The sequence below is a fragment of the Erinaceus europaeus genome, chromosome 8 (genome assembly GCF_950295315.1).
Source record: "Erinaceus europaeus chromosome 8, mEriEur2.1, whole genome shotgun sequence".
Classification (NCBI taxonomy): domain Eukaryota; kingdom Metazoa; phylum Chordata; class Mammalia; order Eulipotyphla; family Erinaceidae; genus Erinaceus; species Erinaceus europaeus.
This window is the reverse complement of record NC_080169.1, coordinates 36,306,088-36,328,067: the sequence shown is the minus strand read 5'-3', so window position 1 is coordinate 36,328,067 and position 21,980 is coordinate 36,306,088. Positions and strand designations below refer to the sequence as shown.

General features: G+C 39.4%; 2 protein-coding genes across 7 annotated transcripts in view; one reads left to right on the top strand and one right to left on the bottom strand.

Moving 5' to 3' along the window:
* Positions 1-2,399, bottom strand: part of ANKMY2 (ankyrin repeat and MYND domain containing 2) — a 54,235-nt gene extending 51,836 nt beyond the window's left edge. Inside the window, exon 1 of one of the 2 annotated variants that reach the window (XM_060196138.1) lies at positions 1,881-2,399. In XM_060196138.1, the coding sequence (XP_060052121.1) occupies positions 1,881-1,947 (67 nt within the window). In that variant the 5' untranslated portion in view covers positions 1,948-2,399. The remainder of the gene's footprint in view (positions 1-1,880) is intronic. The other variant, XM_007531967.3, reaches the window with a different exon arrangement.
* BZW2 (basic leucine zipper and W2 domains 2) overlaps positions 1,493-21,980 on the top strand; it is a 59,952-nt gene continuing 39,464 nt past the window's right edge. The window contains exons 1-2 of one of the 5 annotated variants that reach the window (XM_060196139.1): positions 1,493-1,642; positions 2,450-2,649. The gene's annotated coding sequence lies outside the window, so the exon portion shown is untranslated. Of the gene's footprint in view, positions 1,643-2,444; positions 2,650-20,143; positions 20,163-21,980 lie in introns of those variants that run through there. The other 4 variants (XM_060196142.1, XM_060196143.1, XM_007531965.3 and 1 more) reach the window with 4 other exon arrangements.

Genomic DNA, 21,980 nt, shown 5'->3' with positions numbered 1-21,980 from the left:
CATAGGTCCTTGCACTTAGTACTATGTGTGCTTAACCAGGTGCACCACCACCCCGCCTCCCTGGCCATCTGCCTGTAAAAAGTACATCCATATCTCCCCCCCACCATAGTGGGTCCCTGAGCAAGTTAAGCTGGTTGGATGCAACAGCCCTGTGGACAGAGTGTCCTTTGTAGGAACTTGGGGGCATTCTCAGACCATAAATGGTTCTAGCTTTGTCTCACTGCCAAAAAATCCCCCATACTGTGGCTTTTCCAGATATCATATCTGGCATTTCCTGCAATCATAGGGGAAAGGACCAGCCATTTAAGTTGGCATCAGATCGGGAGCAGTGGATACCACAGTGTATTCCACTGTGGCAAACTGGTCATATAGGAGGATCCACAGGCCTGGGCAAACAGCTCATGAACTTGGCCCTCTTTGGCTTCCTCAAGGATCAATCAAGGCTGAGTGCTACTATTGATACAATGGCAAATAAATGGACAGGGTAGTCTAGTAAGGACTGTATAGAACAGTAAAAATAGCATTCAGAATCCCACAAATCTTGACAAAGGATAATTTTGACAAACATAATTGTGACTGACTTAGAACTGTTGAGACTTGTGGTCCGTGAGATGACACAGTGGATAAGGCATTGTACTCTCACGCATGAGGTCCCAAGTTCAATCCTGGGCAGCACATGTACTTGAGTGATGTCTGGTTCTCTATCTCATTAATAGTAAGAATTAAAAAAAAAAAAAAAAAAGAATTACTGAGACTTGATGGAGTGTGCTCAGTTCATCAGCATGTTGACTTCAAATCCCATTCCCCACAGCCGGCCTCTTCCTTTAAGGTCAGACTTTGCTTTTTGTATAAGTAAGTTTGTCTTATTCTATAAGGATCCAGTTATAAGGCTGGTTACTTAGAAAAATGGAAAATAAAGAAGCCTTTATGTTTCAACGGTCACTCGAGAGGATCTCATTCTGAACTTGAGACAACTATGCCTCTCAGTCCCACGCATCCCATCTCCACTCAGTGATGCAAGAGAGGCCACATAGTCACATGGAAGTCACCTGCTAGGTAGCGGACTTAACAGGGAACTCCTCTGAGATATCCACTGAAGACTAAGGCAAAACAAGGCTTCTGGACTGTCCCTTGGGCCTGCATTTTGCTCCCTAAGTCCAAGGCAGCGGAAGTGGGAGACGCACTGGAACAACAGAAAGGAAAGCACTGGAAGAGAGGTATTAGAAGAATCGCTGCGGTGTTATGCACGTCCAGGGGTGGAAATTAATCACCCCTACAACCTCTTTGTCTCTCTGCGAGTTGCTGCAGCTCTAAGGCTTCTCCAGAGAAGCCAGGGAAAACTGGATGCAGAAAGCTTGTAGCGGTAAATTACGGATCTAGCAATGTACCCATATAAAGAATCCTTCTCCTTAGGCGCTCCCTCCACCCCCAAGCGGGGGCGGAGACAGCCAAGAGACCCAGATCTTTCGACCTCCGGAAGTCAACATGGCCCCTTTAGCCTGGCGTCTAAGATCCTGAAAGTACGAGGCCACTGTTTGCCAAAAGGAACAGTGGTCAAAATCGCTTGAGGAGTTTTGAAGAATGCACATCCTTGGGCCCACACCCCGGAGACACTCGTAACAATCTGAGGTGGAGCCAGGAAGTAAGTGCCTTTCCAAAAGCTGATTCAGAGGACTTAACTTCCACAACCCCTTCCTCCTGCACCACCTCTCCTCCCCAGTAATCTGTTCCCAGACCATAAAGAGAAACGCCTTTTCCCCCCCGTACGAGGTTCTATCCTTGCAGATGTGCAGCCAAGGGTCACTAGTATCAGGGGCTCCTCCTGGGTTCCACCACGCCCCCGGGCCTAGAAGGTTGCACCCTGCACCCAACACCCATACCTTTCCATATGACTTGCAGCAGCTCCTTTTCCTCTTGGGTCAGCTCGCCTTTTTTTATGTGAACCATTGCCTCCGCCAGCTTGAAAGTTATTCTGTCTCGTTGGAAGTACGGAAAAGAAACTAGGTGTCAGTGGAAGGAATGCCAACGGCAATGGGGCGCTAGAGGCCAGGACACAAACTAGCAGACTGCGGAAGTGTTCGGATTATCTCCCTCCCGCAGGCAGGCGAACACCCAGCGAGCTCGGGCGAGCCGGGAGGGCGGTCTCCGCAGGCCGAGTTGAGTCTCCGCCCCCCAAGCGTGATTGGCAGGTCGGGGAGGAGGAGCTGCGGGAGAAGGGCGGCGAGAGGCTGCCATTGGAGCAGCCAGGGCAGCAAAAGACCAAGTGATGAGAAGAGGGGAGACGGAAATACTTCTTCCACATTCCTTATACATATTCTGTCTAACTTAGATATTCAGAGACACAGAATATTTTCAGCTTTCACTCCAGCTGTGGTAAATCCATTCTTGGGCTGTCAACAGCCTCCAGAGGTCTCTCACACGCCCCTTCTCCTCCCTCATTTCCCGAGAGTGGAGCCGCCTGGGCCAAGAGCGGGCTGGGAGGAGGGACTACGCGGGAGGCGGGGCTGCGCGAGGCCCACTGAGTCGGTGTCAATGTGTCTGTCCTTCACTCCTCCATTGTCTGCCGCCGCCTTCGCCGCCGCTGCTACTGCCGCCGCCTGAGTCGCTGCAGCCTCCAGCCTCGCGCGTCGCCGCTACCTCCTCGGACAGGTAAGAAGCAACCCAAGTGGGGAAGGGGGACCCTGGACGGCTGCGGGAATCCAGGCTGCTTCCTCGTCGCCGGCTTCCACCAGGACTAGAGCTGACTGAAGAAAAAAAAGAAAAAAAAAAAAAGCATGTGCCTGCTGGGGTGGCTTCCTGCCTCTCGGCGGAGATGCCTCCCTTTTTCCCGGTTAGCATCACCTAGACTGCAGATTGGTGCCCCGAAGTAAAGACTCACTGCACACTACCTGCGGCCGCCCTGGGAGACCCTGGGACCGTGAGCGGACCCGGGCTGGCCACGCGGTGGGAAGTGGCGGGTGCACACCGTCTCGTGCGTGGCACAGCCACATGCGGCTCTCGGAGAGTCTGGTCTCTGGACTCCGGGAATGGTGGGTAGAAAAGCTCCCCATTTACCCACGAGGTGAGTGCATGATGAATATAGTTTCAGGAGAAGGTAGTTTTTCTTTGGCAAGCCCTAGACCGGCCCCTCTCTCCCCACCCCTAAACCGATGCGCCCCCCCCACACACACACACCTTGACATCTCTGGTCTCTATGGAACCTGTAGTAGAGCGCTGAATTTGATCGACTCTCGGTGCCTATTACGGATGTTTGTAAGTGATTTACACTTGTGCTAAGACCCTGTGTGTAAGGCAAGGGTGGAGGAAGATGGGCCTCTTGGCTGTGCACGAGTTCTCAGTCTCTTTGTAACTCAGAGTTTGAGATTTATGGAAATAGGGAGGGGGGCGGAGATTAAATTGGTGTTGCTGTCTATATATAGCCTTAGATTAGCCTCTGAATCCAGTCTTCATTCAACTGCAGTATGTAGCAGCTAAGCGTCAACATAGAGAGAGGCGCTAAGTCCAAGTATGTATCCTCCTGTGGCTCAGACTTGTTTGCTAATATTAAGTCAGTGAAACCACCAAGGCGCGCATTCATAATATGTTTATGGCATCAATGAATGCTTATTTAGACATGAGTGTTTTGTTTACCCTTGTTTCTCTACAGACTAATCTTGATATTTCTTCGAAGACATAAACGTCTGAGAAATATTTGAATAATTCATTTGAATAATTAGGTGGCTTTTGTTAAGCATCTCTTACTCCCCACAGTGCCTTTATGAATTGGAGTGCATCTTCCTCTGCTCCTCTGTCCCTCTGTTCTTGTGCGTTCATGGTTGCTGTTGTTGTTTTTTTAATGTTAACAAACACTTCTGAAATCCTGAAAGATACTCGTTATTTCCTGTCTTTAAAAAAAAATCTCTCTTAAGCACGAATTATTTTCTAATGATTCATCTTTAAAGACAGGGACATATCTAAGCCAGGGCATGTCATGAAAATGGTTTGAAATTATTCATCTCAGAGTATGACAAAGGAACTTTTGTTTGGTGGTGCCTTAATAATCATGCTTCTGTTCAAACAAGTAGTAAGATTTTGAGTGGCCTATCTTTTGTAACACTTAGGCTATTGTTAATACCACATTCGCAACTGTTTAACACAGTATACTGCCATAGACATTCAGAAACCCAAGGGCATGCTTGTAGAGTAACCTCCCCTAATGTGTATGACTTAACATCTTACAACTAATGCATGCACCAGAATTAGGTACTTCATTGCCAGTATTTCCATTTCTTATGCCAAATTTGAGATGAGTCTTGGTTACTTGAAGGTCACACCTGTTTGGCTCATTGGGGTTGTCACTTCATGGAGCATAGCAAGTTGCCTAATTTTTGATGTTCTGTGACACTTGATTGACACTTAGTTCTATATAAATGCATGACACAGGTAAATTTACAGGCCACACCATTAAAAAGACAAATTACTGTCTAACTAAAATGTAGAAAAATAAGCTTTAAGTTTCTAGAAACAAATATGTAATGGGGTAGTGTTCATCAGATAAATATCATTTTGTATATTATAAATATTAATGTAGGAATAAGATTAGCTAATGAACATGCTTTCCTAAGAATGTGTTCACATCAGATAAATTTTATTAATTAAAAATAGCTCCTGTTTATTGGTTAGCCTATGCTAAAAATTCTGTCAAATGGTCTGTATATAATTATTTTAATCATTGTTATGGTGACCCAAGAATTAGCCAGTATTATCTCTATTCCTGTGATTAATAGTACAGAAGCTAAGGAGTTAGGCGGTGGCACACCTGGTAGAGTGCATGTTACTAGGTTCAAGCCCTGGTCCCCAATTGAAGGGGGAAAGCTACACAAAGCCTTGACTTAAGAGGCAAGGGATATAGCGAGGGAGAAAGAAACAGGTGTCTATCTTCCTCCTTCCCTCTCAATTTCTCTGTCCTATCAAATAAAAGAAGAGGTTATAAAAAGTAAACAAAGTTAATCTCATGAGCCCACAGTTAGGAAGTGTTAAAAATTCAGATTTGGAACCAAGCTCTGTCTCCAAAACCTTTTCTCATTGTTTACTGTGGTCGACAGTAAGGGAGAGGGAGGATTAAATATATCCATGTAATGTGTTATTTAACCAGTATGCTGTACATACAACCAGTTAGGTGTATTTCTCTTATATGCTTCCTGAAATATTGTATGGATTTATAGTTCAGGGGTATATTTTTGCATTTTATAGAAATATGGTCATACCAACAGTGTTTGATGCTGTGTGATAGAATTTGCATAACCATTCTGCTGTCTCCCCTGCCTTCTTCTTTCTTGAAATGTCTTTTTTTTCTTTTCTTAACCAGAGCACTGCTCAGTTCTAGGTTATGGTGGTTGGGGGAATTGAACCTGAGACTTTGGGGCCTCAGGCATGAGTCTCTTTGCATTCCTCTTCTAGCGTTTGCCCGTCTCTTTGCATAACCATTTTCTACTCCCGCCCTGTGAAGTAGAATTTGTATGATTCTTTGTCCTCTCTTTTGTTACTCTCATCACTTTATACAATGTCTGAAGTTCTGTGTTCCCTGTAGTATCTGTTGAAAATGACCCTAGATCTCTAATCTGTTGCAGTGAATTCCTAATTATTGATAGTTGTTTCTCTCTCACCTCTTCCAGCTAATTTACAGTACCACCAGTTCAATGAGCATTGAATACCCATTTATCCACCTAAGGATGAGGCATACTCAGTAAACACAACACTGATTCACTTAACATGTCAATGACTTTCCACTGGCTTCAGAATAGAGGCCCCAGTCTGGTCTGGAAGGCTCCAACTTCTAGTCCCAGCTGGCATTTCCAGTCAGCCAACCCCTCCCACTCATTCTTCTCTGAGGCACCACACTGCTGGTTCCCTAACATGCCAGTAATTTCTATCCTTTTGTTCTGTTTTTCTCTTCTTGGAATGACTTCCCTTTCCACTGAGTTTGTTTTTTGTTTGTTTGTTTGTTTGTTTACTCCCCAGTTCTAATGAACTGTTGAGCTTTTAAGATACTCTTTACATGTAACCTCGACTCTCCAGCTTTCATGCTCTCCTTTCCCACCCAGGTCAATGAGTGGAGTATGGTCTAATAATACATTTATTCACATCCCTCGGCATGGAGATCAGTAAAAATTTTACATAGAAATTGCTTTTCCTTTATAAGTAGATATTAGAATTCTCTATCTGATAAATAAATCCTCTATTTCTTTCCTATCTTCTTATAGCCCAAGTATTCTCTTATAAATTAGCATCATTGCAACTTCACCTGATCTACATGAAAATACCTAAAATACCCCAGTCCCCAGGTGATGCAGGTGTCTCTCTGTCTCTCTCCCTCTTGTCTCTGCCTTTCCTCTTGATTTCTCTCTGTCCTAGTCAAAAAATAAAAGGTGGAGGGGGTGGGGAGACGTGAAGGGAAGGGGGAGAAATGGCCACTGAAAGACGATAGCTTAGTCATTCAGGTACCAGGCCCCAGCTATATAACCCTAGTGGCAAAAAGTAATGGGGGGGGGGGGTTGGTGGGGGGAGAGGAGGGGCACCTAAAATATGTTGGCTAAGGAACTACCACAGCTGTTAGAGCTATGCCTAACTAAGCTTTCTATGCCTAAGGCACCAGAGGTGCCTTAAGGACTCAATCCCCTGCACCACTGATTAAAAAAAAAAAAATTAAGGCAAGTTCCTGTTTTCTATGTTGACTGTTTTGGTAAATGTTTGACTCCTTTTATTCCTAGGCTCTTAGCCAGTTTACTTTCATTCCTCAAGTTGTAACTCAGTGCCTTGCATCTAGTGCTTAGGATATGGCTGAGTTGAATTCGGTTAGATCTCTTAAGTTGTTTTAGGTGAATTTGTTTCCCTACTTGACTAATCCTTCCTGGCAGTGTGAGGTGATGTGGCACTGAGCAAACAGAATCAGAACCAAGGGCAGAAAGTCTTCAAATGTTTTCGGTCTCATCCTGCTTGACATTCTAATGAATGCTATCAGTCTTTAAAAGCAAAAGCAAAAAAAAAAAGTTGATACACATGATACAAGTTTTGCACACCAGTCCGTAATTTCCTTTTTTTTTTAATTTTGATTTAATTATTAGAGATAGAAATTGAGAAGGGAGGGGAAGATGGAGAGGGAAAGAAACAGACACCTAAAGCCCTACTTCACCACCCGTGAAGCTTTCCCCCTGCCCATGGGAAATAGGGGGCTTGAACCCGGGTCCTTGTGCGCTGTAATGTGTGTGCTTAACCAGATGTGGCCCCTCTGAATTTCCTCATTAATGCCCCTGACTTCCAATTCTCTGCTTCAAGAGAAAGTTATTTCCTCTTAATTGAAGAGAAATAGCTCATTTCTTAGTGCGGTATCTGTCAAGGTGTTTTTCTTTTGACATTTAACTTTTCCTAGAGTTTAGGTATGTTTCTTGACTGAGTAGGTGTTTAATGTTACAGAATTTTATTTTATCTGAAAATAATATTGTTATATTTTTAAAGATCCCTTATTTTTAGACATGTAATTAATTAAGAGAGGATGATGACATCAGAGTTTGCTTCAGTATAAATATTTAGCGGTGGGAGGGCCAGGGATTGAGTAGGAGTATATAAATGAAATAGACTTGACTGTTAATGATTGGAATTGAGGAATGAAAACATTGCCTTTATCATGTTATTCTATGCCTGAGATTTTTCCATAATGAAGTTTTAAAAAGGGAAATGTGAAAGTATAACAGTTTTAAAGTTCTGGTTTTTTTTTTTTTTTTAATAACAGGAAAGTAATAGTAATGTTCTTTGTGAATTTAACATATGCAATTCACTTAAATGTTAAAACAGTCATCTTTAAATCTGCAAGAGACTATCATGTGAACAATGCATTAGCATGAACTTTTCACATCACATTTTAATATTCCGACAAAATTAAAAGGTAGGTGACATTTATCAGTACTTATGTCTCAGATTTATGAATATCTGACTTACATGTAACTTTTTTTGGTGACAAAGGAATTTGGGGACAATTCTGAATATATATTTAATTTGAGAAAATCAAGAAGTAAAATAAAGTAGTTACTGGAAGAACATAGGACTTACAAGCATGAGGCTCTTGGTTCAGTCCCCAACATTATGTATTGCCAGAGCACATCCACATAATTCTTAGTACCAGATCAAAAGATGCCACTAATGGGGCTGCTTTATTCATCAGTCAACAAAAGAGGAGGAGATTTTACCCAGAGAACTAGATGTCCCTGGGACATAACCAGGTACAACTGACAAGCTTAAGAATTGGAGTTAGAAAGCCACGTCTACAGCCTCCATGAAACTGTAACATTTTTCTATAAAAGATAAATTATTTCTACTACAGACATTTGCATAAAAAATTACCCATTCTCATAATCTCAGCATCAGTGTTTTTTAAATTTTTTTATTTTATTTGTTTTTTTTATTTTTTTAAATATTTATTCATTTTCCGTTTGTTTTTGCCTTGTTGTTTTATTGTTGTAGTTATTATTGTTGTTGTTGTTGATGCCTTCATTGTTGGATAGGACAGAGAGAAATAGAGAGAGGAGGGGGAGACAGAGAGGGGGAGAGAAACAGACACCTGCAGACCTGCTTCACCACTTGTGAAGCGACTCCCCTGCAGGTGGGGAGCCGGGTGCTTGAACCGGGATCCTCTCGCCGGTCCTTGTGCTTTGTGCACTTACAGTGTTTTTTTTTTTTTACCTTGACTAAAAGAGACTTTTGGGGTGCATCTGTTATATTTAAGTATTCACAAAAGATAAGGCCTGTTCTTTGTTGGCAAGAGGCAATCCTGCAGGAGACACACCTGGAATCAATGGGAACTAAAGTAGTTGTCCTGGAGCCCTGACCTCCTCTGCTTAAGCAGACTCTTGACAACTCCCTTTTCCATGCTAAAGTGGCTGTCTGGCTCCAGCTTTAATTGAATAATGTTACTTTTCTGCCCGCCCACCCTCTTCTGTTCCTGAAATGCCTTTCTCCACCCATATCTGCATGTCAAATTTTAGTCAAATTGTTCTCAGCTCAGATGGCCTTTCTTTCATACAACCTTTTCCAATCCTGGACCAGAGAAGTGCAGGCAACAAATATGGATTCCAAAGGAGGGGAGCACTGTGGGAGAGCTGACACCTAGTGAGGCTGTTGAGGGTTAAATAGGAGTGGTTACAGGTGTAGACGGGGCTTTGGCTTTAAAAGGCTTAATCTTGGGGGGTCTTGCTCTCCCTCTTTGGCCCAGACCTTATGCAATCACAGTGTAAGTCAGTCTCTCTCTCTCTTCTCTCTCTCTTCTCTCTCTTTCTCTTTGTCTCTCTCTCTCTTTCTCTCCTCCTTCCCTCACTCCCCCTTCCTCCCTCTCTCTCCTTCCCTCTCATGCCCTAACCTGTTTTGTTTTCAGTAAAGTTTAAAGTACCTGAAATCCATGCTCTCTCCTTAGTTCTTCGTTGAGATAATGTGTAATGGACTTTTGAATGGGGGGGAAGCAAGCTCCAGCCGTCCCTTCTACCGCCACCCCTTTTCCCTTTAACAAGACATTCGAACAGAGTCTAGAAAGTTTAGTGAATTTGGGCAAGGAGAACTATCACCCAAAAAATCGACCTTACATAATTTATTACATTTATAAAGTAAATATTGACGATAATTTTGGCTGCTTCTTTTTAAGATCGTGAAAGTGGTAGATTATATTTTAAGTTTTTTAAGGTGTAATTATACTTTTATATTTAATATTCTAAATCTCTAAGAATTTACATTAAGCATTAAAAGTAATTTCTCAAATATATATATGAAATACTGATAGGTATTATGAAATATATTCTAGATACATATTTTTTTTTACCAGAGCACTGCTCAGCTCTGGCTTATGGTGATACATGGGGATTGAACCTGGGACTTTGGAGCCTCGGGCATGAGAGTCTGTTTGCATAACCATTATGCTATCTACCCCTGCTAAAATTATTTTTTTAATCACTCAGAAATTGTATATGACTACAGTGATAAATTAAAAGTGATATATTACAAGTAGAAAAATGACTTGGTGAACCTGTTTTGGTCACTTTTTCTTTGATATACATAGTTATTAACCATAAAGTTGCACACATCATTATATAATTATTGTCCCCATTTATTTATTTATTTTTGGAGTGGAAGTGCTTTTAAATTTATTATTATTATTTATTTATAGAAAGGAAACACTGACAGAACAATAGGATAAGAGGGGTACAACTCCACACAGTTCCCACCATCAGAACTGCTTATCCCATCCCCTCCCTTGATAGTTTTCCTATTCTTTAACCCTCTGGGAGTATGGACCCAAGGTCGTTGTGGGATGCAGAAGGTGGAAGGTCCGGCTTCTGTAACTGCTTCTTATTGCCATTTATTTTATATGAGAGACAGAAGAGAGACATTGGCTAGAAATGGCACTCTGGCATTGTGGTGCGTGGGGTCAAACTTGAGTCCTTCCTTGCCCTATGTTCTATGATGGGCAGCTTCTATAGTGTAGTCATGGCAGGCCACATTTTTAAGGCATACTTTGATAGCAGGCTCTTGCTCGCACATAATTTATAAAATATGACATCACAGACTTAAGACTGAGTTGAAAATTACTAATTGATGTCTTTAGAATTGGTGGCAACAAGGAAGCTAATAGTGGGTGAGAGAAGAAACAGGTAAGATTATTTCACCTGTGAATAGAAAATGATTTGAACTACCGTAAAGAACTAGAATAAAAGCTAATATCCAAAGCAAACAGAAAAGTAAAATTCTTTGTGAAGTAATAAAGTATTTCAGAATATCTGATCCCTTTCTCCTGCCCTCTGTATTTGAAAGGATATTTAGGATAGTGTATATATATCAATTTGACTTTTTTCCAGTTGATGTTTCCCCTTTTTTTTGTTTGTTTTTTATTAGCTTCATTTTATTTACTGGATAGAGACAGCCAGAAATCGAGAGGGAAGGGGTGATAGAGAAGGAGAGACAGAGAGACACCTGCAACATTGCTTCACCGCTTGCAAAGCATTCCCCATGTAGGTGGGGACTGGGGGAGCCTGAAGGCAATTCTTCTTCTTCTAGTGTTTGCCAAGGCAATTATTAAATCTGAATGATACAACTCTAGGATTTAACAGTCAGATTTTTTATTATTTTAGTAGAACAAAAAAAAGTGGGAGAGTAATAAATACCTGCAGCACTGCTTGTAAAGCTTTCCCCTAGCAGGAGCTTTATCTTGGATCCTTGTGCATGGCACCATGTGCTCTCAACCAGGTGTGCCACTACTTGGCCCAACTATCCCACTAATATGAAGCATTTTAATGAAGATTATGGTTTTCATTAGAAGTTTCTGTAGTCTACCTTTTTTTTTTCCTCGCATGGAGAAAACACATGACTTAAATAATTTCTGATATTTTTGAATAAAAGATCTTTTATAAAACTAGTGGAACATGTGTAAATATTTTCATTCTTAACTTGTGTCAGAATTGAAGCCATGCATGGGTTTCTTTACTTAGCAAGTATCTTTGAGATAGTTGGGTGCCAAATAGGATGATATGACCTGTTCTAAATTTGGATTGTGTTTAGTCAAGTGTGCCAAAAAAAAAAAAAAATGTTCTGATAGTCATATTGTAAACTAACTACTTTGAAAAGAGAGCTTTACAGGGTTGGGCAGACAGCATAATGGTCATGCAAATGATTCTCTTCCCTGAGGCCCTGAGCTCCCAGATTCCATTTTCTACCCCTTATCCCCTCACCCACTACCACCACCTTAATGAAGCTGAGCTATGCTCCAGTCATTAAAAAAAAAATTTAAATAGAGTCAGAGAACTTGAGAAGGGGGAGATAGACACCTGCAGCTCTGCTTCACTACGCATTATGTTTTCCCCCAGCTAGTAGGGGCTTGAACCTACTTTTTTTTTTGTCTTTGTGCAATGTAATGTATGTGCTCATAATGTTCCATTAAATATAGTGTAATGCTCTGGATTTCATTAGTTTTCTCAGTGATAGAAATACTGATATTTAATAGAAAGCAAATAAATCTGAGATACAGAATTTTTTTAATCTTATTTTTGGATAGAGACAGAAATGAGGGGGGATAGATAGAGAGAAAAAGAAAAAAAGACACAGCTCTTAATTTTAGGAGCCAGGAAGTGGCTCACTTGGTTAAGTGCACAAGGATCCAGATTCAAGCCCTTTGTCCCCACCTGCAGAGGGAAAGCTTCACATATGGTGTAGCAGGGCCGCAGGTGTCTCTCCTCCTTAACTTTCCCTATCTCCCTCTTCCCATTCAATTTCTTTTTGTCTCTATCTCTAATAATCAATTAATAAATAGATATTTTTTAAAAAGAATAAAAAGGGGGAAAATAAATTATATTTATTTTTGCAGCTTGGGAAATAATTCAACAAAGTACGGCATCAAGCCTGGATATTTGAGGTTCCTCGTTCTGTCCCCTATGTCATATGTAGCAGAGTGGTATTGTGGTTTGTTTCTCTGTTGTGTGAAACTCATTTGCATATTAGGTGAAAGCACATAGAGATGAATATTAGATGTACCGTTATTTTTGACGACTTCTAAATAAAGGAAACCACAGGGCAGAGGTGAGTATTACAGGACTAGCCCTGTTAGGGACATATCCATCACAATGTGGTTCGCAGTTTTAGGATAATCTGCTATCTTTTTGTGTATTTACACAAAAGGTTTGAAATTAAAAGGTTTCAAACTAGGTGATGGCTGGCTGAGTTTATCATTTCTAAGAAGAAGAAAAAAAGGAACATACGTGCTTTTCTTGGTATACAAGGTAATAGAATGGGGTTATTATAAACAGGAAGTGCTACCCCAAGTGGATGGTAGAAAGGAAACTACTGGTGAGAGGAAAGGGATGTAGCACTGGTGTTTAGGAGTATGACGATTATTTTTGTTCAAGTTAAGCCTCAGCAGGAAACAGTTTAATATCTGGCTTCTGTAGTACTAGAAATCATGGTGCCATAAATTTTCTATTTACATGTCCATATAAGGAAGAAGTTGTGTTAAATCTTGTACTAAAGACAATTTTTTCTTTTACTAGAACACTTTAGAGAACAACTTTGACATTTTGAAGATTACGTGCTAATTCAGTTTACTCCGAGTACCGAACTAGTCTTTAAAATTAATATTTATGTTTTGTATCTAATTCTAAACTACAAAATCTATGAGACAAACAATGAAGCAGCTGATTATTAGAATCCTAAATAACTATCCGAAACACTACGACAATTGTGTTTGCCTATTTCAGAAATAAGCTGCGTGGGGGCTCCATTGATCAGATTTTATTTTGGAATCATCTTGTATATAAAAACTCCAAATGTGCAACGATTTTTTTCTCCAGGTATCTCTACTGTATTCCTAGTGACAGAATGGTACATGTGACCTCAGGAAAGTAATAATGACTTCTCAGAACCCTATTGGAATGTTATGTGGGGTGTTATGTGCCTGGGTACCTCATAAGTACCAATAGTAAATCAAAAAGTAAAAAATGAAAGGGGGAGCAGGTGGTGGTGCACCTGGTTGAGTGCACATGTTACAGTGTGCAAGGATCCAGATCCAGGTTCAAGCCTCTAGTCTCTACCTGCAGGGGGAAGCTTCACAAGTGGTGAAACAGAGCTGCAGATGTCTCTCTGTCGTTCTCCCTCTCTGTCGACCTCTCCCCTCTCAGTTTTTCTCTGTCTCTAGCCAATAATAAATTAATAGAAATTAAAAAAACACAATTATTAAACATAACATTAGAAACCTCATCAACTCAAATGCATCATGTGTACTTGCGCACCCTGGAGATCATTGATTCCTCTTAATGCTGACAGGTTTGGGGATAGTACTTGAATCAAAGCTCTACATGCTTTGAGTATCTTGGAGTATCTTGAAGTGAGTATCTTGAAACTTGTCTGGCCCCCTGCTGCATTCCTTTTAACAAGTGTTTTGCATACATTTAGTGAATTAGTGATTCTTTTATGTTTGAGCTTTTTTTTTTCCTTTTTGTATTTATAGGTTAATGCCTATAAAATCATGTTTGCAATTTGGGGCAGGAGTGACTTGGTTGAGAAATCTCTTCAATGAGGAAATGTTTGATTCCTGTCCACCACTACCACCACTTTTTGGTTTTCCTAAAGGTCCTTTACACTTACTTTTAAGCAGTTGCTCCAAGGGAGGAAAAAATTCTCCAAACGGTTATCCAGTCATGGGTGTTTTGTTTTGTTTTCCAGAAGATTCTATTTTCTTTGATTGAAATGTTAAAAAGAGAAGAACATACTTCAATCTTCCCTCATCTTAACAATTTATCTTCTAAATTCCTGTTTGTACCGATAATCCTAAACATTTGTCTGTTTTGTGTCTGCCATAAAACCCACCTTCATAAACTGGCTTGTCTTTTTAGTATTTGATACCACTGATTTTTCTTCTAGATATGTTTACTAGATGAGAAATAGAGAAAACTAGAGCACAGCTCTGGCATATGGCACTGTAAGTCAGGCCTGGAACCTTATGCACACAAGTTCTAAACTTGGAACACTGCAAAATGGCAGTTCTCTAATTATGTTTCCTTCTCTGTTTATTAATTGACTTTCTACAGAAAGAAGCCTTCCCATATGCCCAATTACTTCCCCTTCCCTAGGGCCCTGATAAACTTGCTTTCTCTAAAATGAACATTTTGTGCATAGACCTGTACATTCAATAGGTTATTATCCATTGCTCTAATTATTTTGGTGCTCAGTCTATCCCAAGTTAGGCCAACAGAGTTGTCATCGCAATGGTTTGTCATTTGATTAAAACTAAACTAAAACTAAAACATAATAATTAACTATCTTATAGTGGGGTCCACATTGAATTGTGTTATAAATTGTGCTGCTATGAACATAGGAGTACACACCTCTTCTTGGTTGGGTGTTATGGAGTCCTTGGGGTATAACCCCAGGAGAGGAATTACTGGATCATATGGAAGGTCCATGTCTAGCCTTGTGAGAGTTTTCCAGACTGCTCTCCACAGAGGCTGTACCAATTTACATTCCCACCAGCAGTGCAGAAGGGTTCCTCTGTCCCCACAGCCTCTCCAGCATTTGTTGCTGCTGCCCTTTTTGATGTATACCATTCTTACAGGAGTGAAGTGGTATCTCAGTGTTGTCGTAATTTGCATTTCTCTGACAATCAGTGACCTGCAGCAGTTTTTCATATGTTTGTTAGCCTTTTGGATCTCCTCTGAGGTGAATGTTTTGTTCATATCCTCTGCCCATTTTTGGATGGGGTCATTTGCTTTTTTGGTGTTAAGTTTGCTGAGCTCTTTGTATATTTTGGTGCTTAGTTTCTTGTCTGATGTATGGCATGTGAAGATCTCCCATTCTGTGAGGGGTCTCTTTGTTTAATAGTTTCTTTGGATGTGCAGAAGCTTTTCAATTTGATGTAGTCCCATTGGTTTGTTTCTGCTTTAGTCTTCCTTGCAACTGGGTTTGTTTCATCAAAGATGTCCTTGAGGTTTAGGTGGGAAAGTGTTCCACCAATGTTTTCCTCTAAGTATTTGATAGTTTCCGATCTGACATCCAGGTCCTTGATCCATTTGAAGTTGATTTTTGTTTCAGGTAAGATAAAGTGGTTCAATTTCATTCTTCTGCATGTTACAACCCAGTTTTCCCAGCACCATTTATTGAAGAGAGCCTCCTTCTTCCATTTAATGCTTTGGGCCCCCTTATCAAAGATTAGATGTCCATAGGTATGGGGATTTATTTCTGGGCTTTCAATTCTGTTCCACTGGTCTGTGTGCCTATTTTTGTTCCAGTACCATGCTGTTTTGATGATGATGGCTTTATAATATGGTTTGAGATCTGGGAGTGTGATGCCTCCATTTCTGTTTCTTTTCCTCAAGATGGTTTTGGCAATTCTAGGTGTTTTCAGGTTCCAGGTAAATGATTGTGGTGTTTGTTCTATTCTCTTAAAGAAGTTTGGTGGAATTTTGATGGGTATTGCATTGAATTTGTATATGGCTCTGGGGAGAATATTCATTTTGATGATATTTATTCTTCCAATCCATGAGCATGGAATATCTTTCCATTTCTTGGTATCAGTTTCTATTTCCTTGAGTAGTGACTCATAGTTTTCAGTATACAAGTCTCACTTCTTTGGTCAACTTTATTCCTAGGTATTTGATTGATTTTGCTGAAACAGTAAATGGGAGTGATTTCTGGATGTCTTCTTCTTCAGATTTAGTGTTTGCATAAAGAAATGCCACTGATTTTTATACATTGATTTTGTAGCCTGACATCTTGCTATATTGCCTAATAACTTCCAGTAGTTTTCTGCTGGGTTCTTTAGGTTTTTCTATGTATACTATCATATTATCTGCAAATAGTGAGAGCTTGACTTCTTCCCTTCCAATCTGTATTCCTTTGATTTTTTTCTCTTGTCTGATTGCTATGGCAAGAACTTCCAATACTATGTTGAAGAGTAATGGTGACAGTGGACAGCCCTGTCTAGTCCCCGATCTGAGGGGGAATGCTTTCAGTTTCTGTCCATTGAGTATGATGTTGGCTGTAAGTTTGCTCTATATGGATTCCACTATCTTGAGGAATTTCCCATCTATTCCCATTTTTTGTAGAGTCATTTTTGACTCTTAAAGCAAAGGACTATCTCAGATTTTGTTCAGCATTGTGCTTACATACAGTAAACACCTACAAAAGGCTTGATAAATTAAAAAATAAATTTACAAACCCAAGTGAATATATTATTTGCTGGATACTTCCTTGTTTTGTGCTACCAGTCCCCATTTCCTCAAAATTTCTCAGATTTCATAATTGGAAATATTATAAGAATATAGTTATTTTCGCCATTCTGATTTCATATAGACAAAGGTTCTAGGGATCTTATCTAGAGCTACTGTTTTAAATGGAGGGAGGGACCTGAAACTTCAGCTAGAGAGGTAACTGGGGTTTGGGAGTAGATAGCATAATGGTTATTCAAAGAGACTCAAGTCTGAGGCTCCAAAGTCCCAGCTTCAACCCCCAAATCACTGTAAACCAGAGCTGATCAGTGTACTGGTAAATAAATAAACAAATGATATACGTATAAAAAAGAGGGGGAGCATTGGGCTTCTCTTTGGCCCTGACCTAAACCATGTTGTGTCTGGCTCTCTCTCCCTCTCCCTCTCCCCCTCCCCCTCTCTCCCTGTTCACCTCTCCACCCCACCATGTGAGCAGCATTTAAGTCAGCTCTCAGTCTTCTTTCTTCCTTTCTACCTCTCTCTCTTTTCCCTAACATGTTTTTGTGTCCAATAAAGTTTAATTTACCTGAATAGAAAGAGAGAGAACTCCCTAGGTAAGTTTTGAGCTTTGCGATGGATAGTTCAGTTCAAACCCAGAACCATCCACATAAGATCTGGTGCTCTATGGACTTTTTTTTTTCTGGCTCTATTTTTGTTTGGATTAAAAAAAAAAAAGTCACAGGAAGTGATGTAATTGCCTGAGAGAAAGGCCTGGATTCTAAATAAACAGGCAAACTAACTCTGAAACATTGTAGAATGAGTTTCCTAAAAGACAGTGTATGCTACATTATGTGTTGTACATATCCTATTGAGACTTAAAGTATTGGGAGACATAAAAATGATATCAACTAGATGAGACTATCTGGAAGTTTGAGATAGCCTAGGCCTTGGCTGAGAGGAGGGAAAGATCTGAGAAATTTAATCTAGGGAGAGAATACAGCCCAAGAGTAGAGACTGTGCATATACTTAGACATCCTCAGAGGTTAAGTGTAGGACATAAACTGATAAAAGGAGTGAAATTATCTTCAAGTTAATATATGTTTCATAAGTTTTTGAAGTAACTTCTTTGGAGGGAAGCAAGTGACACATATACTTTACTAAATTTATTTCTATGAAGAAATTGTACTGAGACTTAGAGTGTGGGAAACATTTCAATTACAGGGAAGTGAAACTAACATTCAAAAAGTAGATGGGTAAGCCATTAAGTTTGAGATGTGAAATATTAGTTGTTTTGGAAACTGAATTTTTATCTTGGTGCGTTTATATTTTTAAAAGAATAATTTAGGTTTATATAGTTAACTCAGTTTTTTCTCAACAATCCTTTTGGATTTTAATCATTCTTTATAAAGTAGTTGCTTTTAACACTAATGAAGACTCAGCCGTTTATATTCCTTTCTGGAAAATTGAGTAGGGGGCTATTAATGTTTCATGGCTTTTAAGATATTTTATTCTTTCATATTATTAAGAAAATGATAATGTATATTAATATTAATGTAGTTTTTGCATTTAAGAAGTGAGTTTGATTATTCCCAGAAGTATTTCATTTCTAGATATTCTAGTTTTAAATTTTTAATTATAAGAACTGAAATTTACATAAGTTTGCTAGGAGATATAATGAAACTTTTGAATGATTTTGACTGTACAGAGGCTTTGTTATAAAACCACTATAGGGAGTCAGGCTGTAGCGCAGCGGGTTAAACGCAGGTGGCGCTAAGCTCAAGGACCGGCGTCAGGATCCCGGTTCCAGCCCCCGGCTCCCCACCTGCAGGCAGGTCCCTTCACAGGGGGTGAAGCAGGTCTGCAGGTGTCTGTCTTTCTCTCCCCCTCTCTGTCTTCCCCTCCTCTCTCCATTTCTCTCTGTCCTATCCAACAACAGTGACATCAATAATAACTACAACAATAAAAAAAAACAAGGGCAACAAAAGGGAATAAATAAATAAAATTTTAAAAAACCACTATAAAGGCATTAAGCGAGCTAGTGCTATTCTGAGCAATAAATTATAGTGTTATTGTCAACATATATTTAGTGTATTGCTCTAGATAAATGTCAATAATTTAAACTTTCAGAGCAATTTAATTATTCCTTTTTCTATTGAGAGAATGATTCCCAAATGATTCCTAGATATGACAGTTTTCGATAAAAGATTTCATGATGTTTGCTTTTATAAGTGTAGCTTTAATGGAAAAACAAATAATTTATTCTTTTATGGTAAATCGTTTCACTCATTTTGAGTATAAATGTTATTCTTAAAACTTGATACTAGGAGGACTTAGTGGGGGTTGAATTATTATGTGGAAAACTGAGAAATGTTACACATGTACGAACTTGTATTTTACTGTTGGCTGTAAACCATTAATCCTCCAATAAAGAAATTAAATACTTGATGTACTAAACCTATTCAGGAGGATGTTGAAGGCAGTAAGTGTACTCCAAGCTTTATGTGTCAGTGTTGTTTCTTCAAGCATTTATTTACTTTGAGGATATTGTTGGCTTATAAAACATGTTAGATGTGAAAATCTTTTGATTAAACCTTCCATTATTATTTAATTGGAGGCTTATCTTACAGTTTTTATTTCATTTTATTTCATTCATCTCCTTTCTGGTTATTATTTGCTTTCTGCCACTGGAGCTCCATGCCTCCATGATGCCACCATTCCTGCTGGCTGGCTGGATCTCCCTCCATTTCTTCCTTCCTTCCTTTCTTTTCTCTGTCTTTCTGATGGGGGAAGGGGTAAGGAGGTAGAGAGAGAAAAAAAAAATGTAACACTTGTGAAGCTTCACCCTTGCAGGCGCTGGAGCCCAAGGACTTGAAAGCCCTGGTCTTTGCCCATGCCTCTCAGCCCCCTAGTTTATATTGTTAGAATCATTTTAGTATTTTGTAGTCTTTTTAATGTTTAAGAAATACACTCTCAGATAGTATGTGGAATAATTAAGTCTATTATGTTTTGTGAGTTTGTATATAATTTTTTATTTTTTTATTTATTGGAGAATTAATGTTTTACATTTGACAGTAAATACAGTAGTTTGTGCATGCATAACTTTTCCCAGTTTTCATATAACAATATGACCCCCCGTGTAATTTTTTTAAATTATAATTTAGTTGACTTCAAGTTGAAAATTCTAATCAAGTCTTCTGACATTGGCTCTCTTTGGTATTCTTTGTTTTTTCCAAAATTTAAGTTAGCAAGTTTTCTTACTTAAAATGCCCTTGGTTCTCTTCAGCCAGGGCTTCAGTGAGTGCCTTATAAAGGCTGACCCTCACAGGAACAGATTATAATGTAGCACAAAGAGCTAAATTTAGAGGGGAGCCAGGGCTGTGCTACAAATAGTAACAGCTAAATGATAGAGACTTTTGGTGAACAATATATCTTCATTTAGTCTTTCAGTACCAGTAGGTGAGTCTCTCTCTTCTTTTTATTTTGATTTTTGTTGTTATGTGCCAAATCTTTGCATATATTTTCTACGTTACAGTTAACCACATAGATTGTATTGAGGGTGTGAAAAAAATAGGTGTTTGTGTTTAGAACTGAAGAAAGTATGTGCATGCAAGACTGAAGATTTTGTAACTAAAGTAATTCTCTTCTTTGGTGATAGTTCTCCTCTAGAAGAAAAATAGAAATGGGATGGGAAGGTAGAATTAAACTTTTTATAGTGATTATAAACTTGTTTAAAATGTGGCAAAGGGTGTCTCTTGCTTGTGCACCTACTAGTGAAATGTCAGTCTATTCGAGTTCTGTTTTTTGTTTCTGTTGTGCCAATATATGAGGCATATGCTTTAACCAGTTTTCTTTGGTAACACCAGAAAAATTGTACATATTTTTATGTTTTGGGAGTTTTGAACACTATCGAACATACATGCATTTATATACATGTATCTGTATTACATATTGCCTGTAGCATGTGTGTGTTCATTGCTTGTGCTACAATGAAATGTTTTTTGATCTGGAGTAACTGTTGAAAATACCAAGAGGGAAATTTCCGAATGAGAGAATTGTTTCAGTGACTATAAATGGTGTGCTCTTAGAAGCTCTATTTCTAACATTTATCAAAGAACATGAAAGTTTATTGGTTAAGCTTATTTCATTGTAACTACTTCCTTTTATAACTACTGCTCCATACACACACAGCAGTCACTTTCTCTACCCTTGTTTTGTCTAGCACTGTACTTCTATTGTTCCATCTATCACATTGTACTGTAAATATTTAGATTTTATTACCTACCAGACTCTGTTCCTCAAAGGCATGATTTCTGACTTAGACACCTTTTTTAGCACAATGTGTTACTAATTTTAATAAGTGTTATTTACAGAATTAGTTTTTAAAAATCTACTTAAACCATAAACAAATTACTTATGTGTGTTTGTTGCTTCACTGTTTAGTAATTTCACTTTTTAAATTGTGGCTAGTTTTCCATGATGAACCAACTAATTTCTATATGAAGGTCAAGGAAGACTGCATAATGATTATCAGAAAAAGACTCTCATGCCTGAGGCTCTAAGATCCCAGGTTCAATTGCCAGCACCACCAGAAAGAAGCCAGAGCTGAGCAGTGCTCTGGTTTAAAAAAAAAAAAAAAAAAAAAGTGGGGCCGGGTGGTGGCACACCTGGTTGAACACACATGTTACAGTGTGCAAGGACCCAGGTTCAATTCCCTGGCCTCCACCTGCAGGGGTAAATCTTTGCAAGTGGTGAAGCCAGGCTGTAGGTTTCTCTCCCTCTCTCTCTTTTTCTCTCTCCCCCTTCCCCCCCCTCAATTTCTGGCTGTCTCTGTCCAATAAATAAATAAAGATAATAAAAAATCTTTTTAAAAGTTTCTTTAGCTTGAGGTGGGAGGGAAAATTATGTATATAATTTGAGTAATAATTTTCTTTGTTCTTAGAGACATTTTTTATTAGTGATTTAATACTAGTTTACAAAACAGGTATAATTTCACACCATTCCCACCACCAGAGTTCTGTGTCCCCATTCCTTCCATTGGAAACTGCAGTACTCTCAAGGCCACACATGGGTTAGCTATTATTTCTGTTAACTATCTATATTTATATATGTTTGCCCCCCGCCCCATGGTCCTGCCTTCTCTTTTTAAGTCACACCTACACCTGTTACTATTTCTAAATGCCCTTCCTTTTTTTTTCTTTTCTTTCTCTGGGCCTTGATGAAATTGAAGTTAAGAGCCCTCTGGTCATTTCTTACTATCATTTCTCCTCCCGCTGG